This window comes from Salmo trutta, chromosome 24, assembly GCF_901001165.1.
Source record: "Salmo trutta chromosome 24, fSalTru1.1, whole genome shotgun sequence".
Taxonomy (NCBI): domain Eukaryota; kingdom Metazoa; phylum Chordata; class Actinopteri; order Salmoniformes; family Salmonidae; genus Salmo; species Salmo trutta.
In genome coordinates this window covers 25,748,364-25,761,611 of record NC_042980.1, presented here as the reverse complement: position 1 = coordinate 25,761,611, position 13,248 = coordinate 25,748,364, and the positions used below count along the sequence as shown (strand labels likewise).

Genomic DNA, 13,248 nt, shown 5'->3' with positions numbered 1-13,248 from the left:
CGCCTGGGCATGCTCCTGATGAGGTGGCGTATTGTCTCCTGAGGGATCTCCTCCCAGACCTGGACTAAAGCATCCGCCAACTCCTGGACAGTCTGTGGTGCAACGTGGCGTTGGTGGATGGAGCGAGACATGATGTCCCAGATGTGCTCAATTGGATTCAGGTCTGGGGAACGGGCGGGCCAGTCCATAGCATCAATGCCTTCCTCTTGCAGGAACTGCTGACACACTCCAGCCACATGAGGTCTAGCATATGGTCTCACAAGGGGTCTGAGGATCTCATCTCGGTACCTAATGGCAGTCAGGCTACCTCTGGCGAGCACATGGAGGGCTGTGCGGACCCCCAAAGATATGCCACCCCTCACCATGACTGACCCACCGCCAAACCGGTCATGCTGGAGGATGTTGCAGGCAGCAGAACGTTCTCCACGGCGTCTCCAGACTCTGTCACGTCTGTCACATGCTCAGTGTGAACCTGCTTTCATCTGTGAAGAGCACAGGGCGCCAGTGGCGAATTTGCCAATCTTGGTGTTCTCTGGCAAATGCCAAACGTCCTGCACGGTGTTGGGCTGTAAGCACAACCCCCACCTGTGGACGTCGGGCCCTCATACCACCCTCATGGAGTCTGTTTCTGACCGTTTGAGCAGACACATGCACATTTGTGGCCTGCTGGAGGTCATTTTGCAGGGCTCTGGCAGTGCTCCTCCTGCTCCTCCTTGCACAAAGGCGGAGGTAGCGGTCCTGCTGCTGGGTTGTTGCCCTCCTACGGCCTCCTCCACGTCTCCTGATGTACTGGCCTGTCTTCTGGTAGCGCCTCCATCCTCTGGACACTACGCTGACAGACACAGCAAACCTTCTTGCCACAGCTCGCATTGATGTGCCATCCTGGATGAGCTGCACTACCTGAGCCACTTGTGTGGGTTGTAGACTCCGTCTCATGTTACCACTAGAGTGAAAGCACCGCCAGCATTCAAAAGTGACCAAAACATCAGCCAGGAAGCATAGGAACTGAGAAGTGGTCTGTGGTCTCCACCTGCAGAACCACTCCTTTATTGTGGGTGTCTTGCTTATTGCCTATAATTTCCACCTGTTGTCTCTTCCATTTGCACAACAGCATGTGACATTTATTGTCAATCAGTGTTGCTTCCTAAGTGGACAGTTTGATTTCACAGAAGTGTGATTGACTTGGAGTTACATTGTGTTGTTTAAGTGTTCCCTTTATTTTTTTGAGCAGTATATATACACAGGATAGATCACACATCGATTACTAATCATGTCATGAAAAGCCCCTAGTGGGCTAACCCGATATGACGGCTGGTTACACAAAGGAAGGGGTTGAGTTTGAATAAAGGAGCGGGTAGACTGAGGGACAAAGGGGTTGAATCTCTATCGGACCTTGAGAAGCTATGCTACAGTAAATACAGAATCTTATGCATTCTAATAACCGCCCATTCGGAAAAGGAAAATGCAAGATATATATATTTATTCTGAGCTGCGCTTCGATAGATGGGTCGAAGATGGAAGATCACCATTGTCCTTTGAATAATCTTTCTGGTGGTAGTGTTGTAGAGCGGATACGTTAAAATAGCCTGTCGTTCTTTGGAGATTGTCTGTCTTTTCCTAGGCCACGTACGTTTACAGCTGCAGCTGCTAACTCGTTGTCTAGGATGTATCACTTCTTTAGTGAATAATCGTTCAAAGTTCATACCAAGTTGCCATAATCAGCTCGTGCTATATTCTGGCTGGTCAAAGTTGAAATTCACCATTCCAGCGGGGTGATCATCACCCCCACATTGAAATTTGCCCTTTTAAACGTATGGACACCAGTCCTCACGTCGTTGTGAACTAAATGTTAATTTCGTTAGGTTGTAGTTGAAATTCGCCCTTTTAAACATATGGACACCAGTCCTTACATCATCGGGAACTGAGTTTGACTTCTGTCAACGGGCTTTTGTACTGGAGAAGAGAAGGGTATGTTTCATAGTTCTCAACCAATGTCTGTTCACTTGGGCAGGGCCACTGAGTGGGCCTACGTTTGACTTATTTAGGAGGCTAAAATTACATTTGACCTTTTCACAAATAGTTTCATATTTAAACATTTAAATTGCACAACAATTCCATGTGAATCTGATAACTAAAATATGTAGACTTTCCAAGATACAATTTATGTTGTCCTATCATCAGATATAATGTCCCAGACACTAAATGATCTGAGATAATTTTCTTTAAGTACCAACGGACACTTTCAACTGGTTGAGAAAGGGAAATATTGTTCCATTCCCCAACCTTTTGATGTTACCATACTCTCTCTATGTTAACAAAGGGCTTTCCAAGAGTCCGTTCTGTAGAGTGGAGAGAAAAGGGGGAAAGGTATTTATGGGGGGGGTCATAAACCTCACCCAACAGGGCAACATCATGACACTATACAGTTCCTGATGAACTCAGTCACCGTATCCGTGTATTCGTCAATGTTATTCTCAGAGGCTACCCAGAACATATCCCAGTCTGTGTGATCAAAACAGTCTTGAAGCATGGATTCCGATTGGTCAGACCAGCGTTGAATAGATCTTAGCACGGGTACTTCCTGTTTGAGTTTATGCCTATAGGAAGGGAGAAGCAAAATGGAGTCGTGATCAGATCAGGAGGGAGAGCAGGGGAGGGCCTTTTAGGCATTTCCAAAAGTTGAGTAGCAGCTGTCCAATGTTTTTCCAGAGCGAGTACTACAGTGTTGGTAGAACTTCGGTAGCGTTTTGCTCAAATTTTCTTTGTTAAAATAGCAGCATGAATAGAATTGATGATAATAAGTGTCTCTCTCTGTCTCTCTGTCTGTATGCTGTAGCGTGGTGCTGAGGTCCATCTGGTGCCCTGGAACCAGGACCTGATGAGTCTGGAGTACGATGGCCTGTTCATCTCCAACGGCCCTGGGGATCCCTCTCTGGCAGGAGACCTCATACAGAACGTCCGCAAGGTAACATTACCTGCTGCCCATTGCACTACAGAGGGAAGAGAATTAGATGAAGAGAACAGTTTACAAAGGACTTATAAAACCATTTAGGTGTGTTACCATGATAAAAGATGTGATTGCTCAAAATACATCTAAGTCATACTTTATTAGAGAGTGCTTGCCGCATTTTGATTTCTTTAAACTAATTGTTGTAAACTAGTTGGAAGGTGGTTTCATATGACTACATTATTCTCATCATTGCTCTCCCTCTGGTCTATTCCCCTTCATCCTACCACCTCCCTGGCTGTGTTGTTCATCTCTAGGTCCTGGAGAGTGACCGGCCACAGCCTGTCTTTGGTATCTGTATGGGCAACCAGATCACAGCATTGGCTGCAGGGGCCCAGTCCTACAAACTGCCCATGGGTAACAGGTAAACTACACATGCATTGCAGGTAGGGCTGTTTTGGTGACCGTATTACCGACTGTCATTAGTTATGATCGCAGTAAAATTCCATGTGACCGTTGAGTCAGTGTTCTCTGACTCAACGGACATGTGTTGGTCGTACCCAATGACCATCATGTCGCTAATGGCCTGATACTCAGGGCTCTATTGTCCCTATAACCCAGGGATGGGCAACTGGTGGCCTGCGACCCCCCTTTTGAAGGCCCTCTGATCAATTCCATGAAGACTGCAGCCCTAATTGCAGGACACGTATTAGCGTCCTTCTTGCCAGCTGATTCTTTCATCATTAGGGTCTTGCTCTGTTGAAGTTAACCCTCTACCTTAGGGGAATTGAAGAGATATTAGAACTCTATAGGCTGGTTTCCTGGACCTAGATTAAGACTAATTCTGGACTAAAAAGTACTTTCAATGGAGATACTCTATTTAGCATTATTTTTAGTGTAGGAGTAGATTTCATCTTTGTCTGGGAAACTGGCCCTCTAAGTCTGTGGCTACTAAGATGTAACTGCATATCATTTTTAATGATGTTTATTGTTCTCCAGAGGTCAGAACCAGCCTGTACTCAACGTGATGACGGGCCAGGCCTTCATCACAGCCCAGAACCATGGTTACGGCATTGACAGCACCTCTCTACCACCTGGATGGAGCCCGCTGTTTGTTAACGCCAACGACGGAACCAACGAAGTCTGTTTTGTGTTCCGACACGACACGAAACACACTCTCTTGGGTTTTGTGATAGATACAGCATGATTGTTTTGAATGATTAGGTTCAGTTGTATTTATTTGTCTTAGCTCCGTACTCTCTAGAAAACAAACATTGTTACCGAATGGATGGACTATACTGGTTAAACAAAGATTAAGTGAACTTCTACCTAAGTTTATAGCTATGTTTTTTTTTTTTTTTTTTTTACAACAAACTTAGTCGTTCAAAACTGTGTATCTTGTTGTTGTGTCCCAGGGCATCATGCACGACACCAAGCCAGTCTTCACGGCTCAGTTCCACCCAGAAGCTAAAGGAGGACCTACAGACACTGAGGTAAAGTTGCTCTACAAACAGATACAATTAAACTATTGATCACTGCAAAACACCCCTGTTGTGCCTTGGCTATTTAAGTACACAGGAAATACTTTTTCCTGCGCAGGATGGACAGTCCACAGTAGAAGTCAGACAAAACTATATTTTCTGTGATTCATAGTTCATTTTCACTGTCTTTTTTGCAGTTCCTATTTGATGCATTCATATCCCTGATAAAGAATGGGAAGGAGGCCAACATTGTGTCAGTCATGCCCAAGAAGCCTGCTATCCCACCTAGGACTCCGGTAAGATACTAACTAATGAAAGGTACAACACAGTCAAAAATCATTCTACTTCATCAAGATAGAGGGCCAAAAATCTGTATGCATTTTTCATCTGCGATTCTATTTTGTGGCTCAGTTGGTAAGAGAATGGCGCTTGAAACGCCAGGGTCATAGGTGAGGGACGGCTCATAATGATGGCTGGTACGGAGCAAATGGAAACCATGTATTTGATACCATTCCGCTCCAGCCATTACCATAAACGCATCCTCCCCAATTAAGGTGCCACCAACCTCCTGTGATGTACAGTATATAAACATACTAACATGTATGTACTAATACTCAGTGCTTGACTTTGACTGAAATAGGTGCCGTTAATCATTTTGGGTGCGGGTACTGTTTATATTTAGGTGCAGGAGCTCCACAATACTGTTGAGCTAATATTTTATAAGAGGTGCAGGAACTCAAGCAGTAGAAAATTTGAGGTGCCCGTACTCAGCTCTGGTGAGCTCCTGCCCAAGTCAAGCGCTGCTAATACTGTATTATTAATGTCTCCTTGTGTTTTTCTTAATGCAGGTTTCCAAGGTGCTGGTGCTGGGGTCTGGAGGTCTGTCCATTGGTCAGGCTGGGGAGTTTGACTACTCTGGATCACAGGCTGTCAAAGCCATGAAGGTGAGAGGGCCTAGGAGAGCCCGTCAAGAGAGGCTGAACCAGATCTAGGAGAGCCCGTCAAGAGAGGCTGAACCAGATCTAGGAGAGCCCGTCAAGAGAGGTTGAACCAGATCTAGGAGAGCCCGTCAAGAGAGGTTGAACCAGATCTAGGAGAACCAGTCAGGAGAGGCTGAACCAGATCTAGGAGAGCCAGTCAGGAGAGGCTGAACCAGATCTAGGAGAACCAGTCAGGAGAGGCTGAACCAGATCTAGGAGAGCCAGTCAGGAGAGGTTGAACCAGATCTAGGAGAACCAGTCAGGAGAGGCTGAACCAGATCTAGGAGAGCCAGTCAGGAGAGGCTGAACCAGATCTAGGAGAACCAGTCAGGAGAGGCTGAACCAGATCTAGGAGAGCCCGTCAAGAGAGGCTGAACCAGATCTAGGAGAGCCCGTCAAGAGAGGCTGAACCAGATCTAGGAGAGCCAGTCAGGAGAGGTTGAACCAGATCTAGGAGAACCAGTCAGGAGAGGCTGAACCAGATCTAGGAGAGCCAGTCAGGAGAGGCTGAACCAGATCTAGGAGAACCAGTCAGGAGAGGCTGAACCAGATCTAGGAGAGCCCGTCAAGAGAGGCTGAACCAGATCTAGGAGAGCCCGTCAAGAGAGGCTGAACCAGATCTAGGAGAGCCAGTCAGGAGAGGCTGAACCAGATCCGATCAAGCTTGTCCAAAAGTTACAAAAAAATAAAATAGTTACTTACAACAAACAAAGAAGCAGAGGCTCACATGTACATTGCATTCGGAAAGTATTCAGACCCCTTGACTTTTTCCAAATTTTGTTACGTTACAGTCTTATTCTAAAATTGATTAAATAGTTGTTTTTCTTTATCAATCTACACCCCATAATGAAAAAGCTAAAACAGGTTTTTAGTCATTTTTGCAAATGTATTAAACATTTAGAAAGGAAATATCACATACATACGTTTTCAGACCCTTTAGTCAGTACTTTGTTGAAGCACCTTTGGCAGTGATTACAGCTTCGAGTATTCTTGGGTATGACGCTACAAGCATGGCACACCTGTATTTGGGAACTTTCTCCCATTCTTCTGCAGATCCTCTCAAGCTCTGTCAGGTTGGTTGGGGAGCGTCGCTGCACAGCTATTTTCAGGTCTCTCCAGAGATGTTCAATCGGGTACAAGTCCGGGTTCTGGCTGGGCCACTCAAGGACATTCAGAGACTTGTCCCTGAAGCCACTTCTGCATTGTCTAGGCTGTGTGCTTTGGGTCATTGTCCTGTTGGAAGGTGAACCTTCGCCCCAGTCTGAGGTCTTGAGTGCTCTGGAGCAGGTTTTCATCAAGGATCTCTCTGTACTGTGCTACGTTCATCTTTCCCTCGATCCTGACTAGTCTCCCTGTCCCTGCCACTGAACAACATCCCCACAGTATGACGCTGGCTCTACCATGCTTCACCATAGGGATGGTGCCAGGTTTCCTCCAGATGTGACGCTTGGCATTCAGGCCAAAGAGTTCAATCTTGGTTTCATCAGACCAGAGAATCTTGTTTCTCATGGTCTGAGAGTCCTTTAGGTGCCTTTTGGCAAACTCCAAGTGGGCTGTCATGTGCCTTTTACTGACGAGTGGCTTCCGTATGGCCACTCTACAATAAAGGCCTGATTGGTGAAGTGCTGCAGAGATGGTTGTCCTTCTGGAAGGTTCTCTCATCTTCGCAGAGGAACTCTGGAGCTTTGTCATAGTGACCATCGGGTTCTTGGTCACCTCCTTTACCAAGGCCCTTCTCCCCCGATTGCTCAGTCTGGCTGGGCGGCCAGCTCTAGGAAGAGTCGTGGTGGTTCAAAACTTATTTAGAGTCTCATAGCAAAGGGTCTGAATACTTATGTAAATAAGGTATTTGTTTTACATTTTTTGATAGATTTGCGAAAATGTCGAAAAACCTGTTTACGCTTTGTCATTATGGGGTATTGTGTAGATTGATGAGGAAAAACATTTCTTTAATCCATTTTAGAATAAGGCTGTAACTTAACAAAATATGGAAAAAGTCAAGGGGTCTGAATACTTTCTGAATACACTGTATTTGCCTTGTTTTTTAGCCTGGTTTGTTTGTGCAGTACAGCCAACTCCTATAGTCATTGTCATGATAGCAGAGAACACAAACTGAGACCAGGCTATGTGTGTATGACAATCTCCACAAATGTCTTCAGTCAAATCGAACATCAACATTTCTATGTCCTGTGTGTGTGTGTGTCTTCCCTCCTTGCGTGTGTGTGTTCCAGGAGGAGAACGTGAGGACGGTGCTGATGAATCCGAACATAGCATCGGTGCAGACCAACGAAGTGGGGACTAAACAGGCTGACTCTGTCTACTTCCTGCCTGTCACGCCTCAGTTCGTCACAGAGGTCATTAAGACCGAACGACCTGACGGCATCCTGCTGTCTATGGGAGGACAGACCGCTTTAAACTGTGGTGAGTTAGGGGTGTGTGTGTATGTTGGGTGTGTGTGGGTGTGAGCGGACCTGGACTGGAGCGCGGCGCGAGTATCCCAAAAGCTGGAGTGTTGGCCTTCACGCCCGCTCCATTTTCACTCCAGTTCCGCTCCAGTAGCACTCATTTCACTTCACCAGCTCAGGGCATGCCCGGCACTGCTTGCATTTGTAGTCTACTTGTGTGCTGTAGCCCCTTGCTTTAGATACTGTCATGGAGTTCACTAAATATTTTCATAAAGAAACTGATAAAACACACAGGTGCAAAATCAAGGTGAGTTAATAAGATGAGGACCAAGAGAAAGAGCGAGTGGTGATGTAGTGTCCACAACTAAAGAATCATTGGGAATCTGAAAAGACACCTATCGTGAAAGCATGATGGTGTATTAGGTGCACATGTTAACCTCCCTGGGCAACGTCCCACCTAGTCAACAGCCAGTGGAATCGTGTGGCGCAAAATACAAATACCTCATAATGCTATAACTTCAATTTCTCAAACATATGACTATTTTACACCATTTTAAAGACAAGACTCTCGTTAATCTAACCACACTGTCCGATTTCAAAAAGAATTACAGCGAAAGCAAAACATTAGATTATGTCAGGAGAGTACCCTGCCAAAAATAATCACACAGCCATTTTCAAAGCATGCATATATGTCACAAAAACCAAAACCACAGCTAAATGCAGCACTAACCTTAGATGATCTTCATCAGATGACACTCCTAGGACATTATGTTTTGTTCAATCAAGTTCATATTTATATAAAAAAAACAGCTTTTTACATTAGCATGTGATGTTCAGAACTAGCATACCCACCGCAAACTTCCGGTGAATTTACTTAATTACTCACGATTAACGATCACAAAATACATAAATACAGAACTCCTTTATGCAATCGCGGTGTCAGATTTTAAAATAGCTTTTCGGCGAAAGCACATTTTGCAATATTCTGAGTAGATAGCCCGGCCATCACGGCTAGCTAATTTGACACCCACCAAGTTTGGCCCTCACCAAACTCAGATTTACTATAAGAAAAATTGGATTACCTTTGCTGTTCTTCGTCAGAATGCACTCCCAGGACTTCTACTTCAACAACAAATGTTGTTTTGGTTCGAAATAATCCATAGTTATATTGAAATAGCTCCGTTTTGTTTGTGCGTTGAGGTCAGTATCCGAAGGGTGACGCGCCCGGCGCATTTCGTGACAAAAAATGTCAAAATATTCCATTACCGTACTTCGAAGCATGTCAAACGCTGTTTAAAATCAATTTTTATGCGATTTTTTTCGTAAAATAGCGATAATATTCCAACCGGGCGACGTTGTATTCGTTCAAAGAGAGAAAGAAAAACATGGAGTCCTCTCGTGCACGCCGGGTCCAGTGTCAGTGTTCCCTGCCTGACCACTCCTGCTGTTTTTCGCTCAGACTGCAGAGTTCTCATTCCACTTTCTGGCGCCTTCTGAGAGCCAATGGAAGCCTTACAAAACGTCACGTTACAGCAGAGATGCTGTATTTTTGATAGAGATGCCCTAGAAGGACAACAAATTGTCAGACAGGGCACTTCCTGCATGGAATATTCTCAGGTTTTGGCCTGCCATATGAGTTCTGTTATACTCACAGACACCATTCAAACAGTTTTAGAAACTTTAGAGTGTTTTCTATCCAAATCTACTAATTATATGCATATTCTCGTTTCTGGGTAAGAGTAGTAACCAGTTTAAATCAGGTACGTTTTTTTATCCGGCCGTGAAAATACTGCCCCCTAGCCCCAACAGGCTAACAGAAAGGAGTGAGGTGGGTAGCTAGCTAAGTGTGTCATTGTACCAAAATTATTTATAAACAAACAATCGGATCTCTTAAGTTTCGTTCATTTTGTTTCTATTATCTATACGATAGTGTCACGTAACTAAACAGAGAAAACACAGCTCTCCTAGGTCAGAGCGTGACAGTACCCCCCCCAAAGGTGCGGACTCCCAGCCGCAAACCTGAAGCTATTGGGGAGAGTCCGGGTGGGCATCTATAATTGGCGGCGGCTCTGGTTCCGGGCGTAGAACCCCCCCCGCCCACTGATACCCCCGCTTCTGTGTGTCCGGAGGAACCAGACCGTGGATCATCGCCAGAGGCTCTGGAACGCCAACCGCCACTGAGACTCTGGGCTGAAGGCCGCCGCTGAAGACTCTGGGCTGAAGGCCGCCGTTGAAGACTCTGGGCTGCGGACCGCCGTTGAAGACTCTGGGCTGCGGACCGCCGTTGAAGACTCTGGGCTGCGGACCGCCGTTGAAGACTCTGGGCTGCGGACCGCCGTTGAAGACTCTGGGCTGCGGACCGCCGTTGAAGACTCTGGGCTGCGGACCGCCGTTGAAGACTCTGGGCTCCATGCCTTGGATCATCAATACAGGTTCCGTGCCCTGGATCATCACTACAGGTTCCGTGCCCTGGATCATCTCTACAGGTTCCGTGCCCTGGATCATCACTACAGGCTCCGGACCATGGATAATCCCTACAGGCTTCTTGCCATGGATTATCCCTACAGGCTCCGGGCCATGGATTATCCCTACAGGCTCCGGGCCATGGATTATCCCTACAGGCTCCGGGCCATGGATCATCACTAGAGGCTTCGTGCCATGGATCATCTCTACAGGCTTCAGACCATCGATTATCACTGGAGGCTTTATTCGTGGAGCTGGAACAAGTCTCACCGGACTGGGGAGACATACTGAGGACCGAGTGCTCAAAGGAGGCACCGGCCGTACTGGACTATGGAGGCGTACTGGAGGAAGAGTGCGAGGAGCAGGCACAGGACGTACTGGGCTAGGGAGGCGCGCTGGAGGGAGAGTGCGCGGGGCAGGCACAGGACGTACTGGGCTATGGAGGCGCACTGGAGGACAGGAATGCTGAGCGGGCATACTCCAAGCTGGCTGATTGCCAACCTTAGCACGACAGCGGTGAGGAGCTTGCACAGAGCGCACCGGGCTGTGAGTGCGCATGGGCGACACTGTGCGCTCCACCGCATAACACGGTGCTTGTACAGTCACTCGCTCCCCACGGTAAGCACGGGGAGTTGGCTCAGGTCTTAAACCCGCCTTAGCCAATCTACCCGTGTGCCCCACAAAAATTGTTGCTTTCTTAGCCGTTCTTCCCAGTATGGCCGTTCCGCCTTCGCTGCCTCTATCTCCTCCGGCGGGCGGCGATACTCTCCCGGCCTTGTCCAAGGTCCTGCCCCATCCAGGATCTCTTCCCAGGTCCAGTCCTCTGATCCACACTGTGTGGTCCCGCTCGTCTTCCTGGTGAGCGCACGCTGCTTGGCTTTCTTTTGGTGGGATCTTCTGTCACGTGTGCTATTTCGAATTGCCTGTCATAAATCAGCCAAGGCGCAGCATGCCGGTAGTTCCACATATTTTATTAGTGAACCCGAACAAAACAATAAACAGGTGAAACTAAAACAAACGTGACGTTCTGGGGCTGCTCAAACACAGCTGCACAAAAACAAGATCCCACGAACACACAGGGAAAAACAGGCTGCCTACGTATGGCTTCCAATCAGAGACAACGAATGACAGCTGCCTCTGATTGGAAACCATACCCGGCCAAAACATAGAACACAAAACATAGAATGCCCACCCACCTATCACGCCCTGACCTAACTAAACAGAGAAAACACAGCTCTCCTAGGTCAGAGCATGACAGATAGGCTATCATTGATTTCTGCCCAATAGGCCTGACATATTACCTCTTTCAAGGAGCTTTCTGTTTTGATAGGGTTATTCTGCCTAAAAAACTTTAGGTCTACCTATAGAAAAAAAATCTAAACAACTCTGTAAGCACTGAGAGGATATTCTCCACTGCTGGCCTGCTCTCCAGGCACCATCGCATGAGCCTGAAGCTATAGACTCTGGCCAAACTCCTGTTTCTACAAGTGAATTCAAATTCATTAAGCCTAATGAGGCATGTTTCATTTCATTTTTATTTAATTCTAAGTAAGTCACAGCCTATATGCGCAGTTTATAAACTATAATTATTTAATACAATGAAATGTTGTTTAAATGCTGAGCGTTTAATGTTCCTGCCAGCCTAGTGTGTAGCACTCGCAAATGCTTCACAATGTAATTCTTTGTCGGCTATAGCCTTGAAATAATAGGCTAATAATGTAGCCAAAACAATTCATTTTCTTTCCATCTCCTGACTTATTTAGTGTTTTATGTGCTGTTTTAATACAACATGTAGCCTATGTGAAATGATGAGCGCTTCTTACGGTCACCTTTTCATGTTTATTCAAATACTTTTCATTGAAATTATAGGGTTTGGTTTCAATACTTCAAAACCAAATGGTAGGTCCAGGTAGTCACAAAAATAGATCGGTGTTGGTTAAATTGTGATTTGAATGAATGGAGCGAATTTGGAGTGGCAGTATTTTTTTCCCTGTGAGCGAGGTGTGCTCTTTAGTGGAGCGGTTGAAAAGGACATGGAGCGCCAGTGCACTGCTCTGTGAGTGATGAGCGGGATTTCCAACCGCTCAACTCCGCTAACATACTCTGGTGGGAGGGTGGTGTGTGTGTGGCGGTATATTGCTACCCGTTGGACAGACCGCTCCCAACTGTGGTGAGTGGAGGTGGAGGTGTGAGTATATGTGCCTTCTATCTGACTATTACACCTACACTCTGAAGTCACATCCATTCTCCCATATGTTTGCTCACGTGTGTGCATGTTTCCCTGTGTGTCTGTGTAGGAGTGGAGCTGTTCCAGAGTGGGGTACTGCAGAAGTATGGGGTGAAGGTGTTGGGGACCCCTGTAGAGTCCATTATGGCTACGGAGGACAGACAGCTGTTTGCTGACAAGCTCAACGAGATCAATGAGAAGATCGCTCCCAGCTTCGCTGTGGAGACGGTGAGGCTTCTGGACAAACAAAGCCACATCAACAACAATGTTCTGATTTAGTTTTTCACTCTCAACCTCACATCAGGGGTTGATCTCAAAATTCTTCCCTCTTTCCTTGCATCCACTCTCCTTGCTTCCCTTTTTGTGAAAGGGAGGTGAGGAGAGGACGGTGGAAAGAACATGAGAAAAGACATTTGAGATTCAACACTGGTGTAGGCATTTATAGGTGTAAGGTGCAGACCCGGGCTCAAAAACTATTTGAAATATTTTGATTTAGCCTTCCCAGAGTGTCAAATGTGTAGCATTTGGAGTTCCAGGACTTGTCTATTGGTCCGGTAAGCCTGTCAAGCTAAAGTATTTTAAATGATTTCAAATAGTATTTGAACCCAGGTCTAGTTGCAGAGCGGAGTTGAATAGTGTAGTGTGATGTAAGGATGTTGCTTGTCCTATAGGTGGCAGATGCCCTGAAGGCAGCGGATCAGATAGGCTACCCTGTCATGCTACGTTCTGCCTATTCCCTGGGCGG

The 13,248-nt window shown here is 46.4% G+C and overlaps 1 protein-coding gene across 1 annotated transcript in view; it reads left to right on the top strand.

Moving 5' to 3' along the window:
• cps1 (carbamoyl-phosphate synthase 1, mitochondrial) overlaps positions 1 to 13,248 on the top strand; it is a 106,004-nt gene that overhangs the window by 28,195 nt on the left and 64,561 nt on the right. The window contains exons 8-16 of the mRNA XM_029711600.1: positions 2,837 to 2,965; positions 3,265 to 3,371; positions 3,947 to 4,088; positions 4,363 to 4,440; positions 4,626 to 4,724; positions 5,277 to 5,372; positions 7,640 to 7,829; positions 12,574 to 12,731; positions 13,175 to 13,248. The exon at positions 13,175 to 13,248 is cut by the window's right edge and continues 55 nt beyond it. Coding sequence (XP_029567460.1) covers positions 2,837 to 2,965; positions 3,265 to 3,371; positions 3,947 to 4,088; positions 4,363 to 4,440; positions 4,626 to 4,724; positions 5,277 to 5,372; positions 7,640 to 7,829; positions 12,574 to 12,731; positions 13,175 to 13,248 — 1,073 coding nt within the window. The remainder of the gene's footprint in view (positions 1 to 2,836; positions 2,966 to 3,264; positions 3,372 to 3,946; positions 4,089 to 4,362; positions 4,441 to 4,625; positions 4,725 to 5,276; positions 5,373 to 7,639; positions 7,830 to 12,573; positions 12,732 to 13,174) is intronic.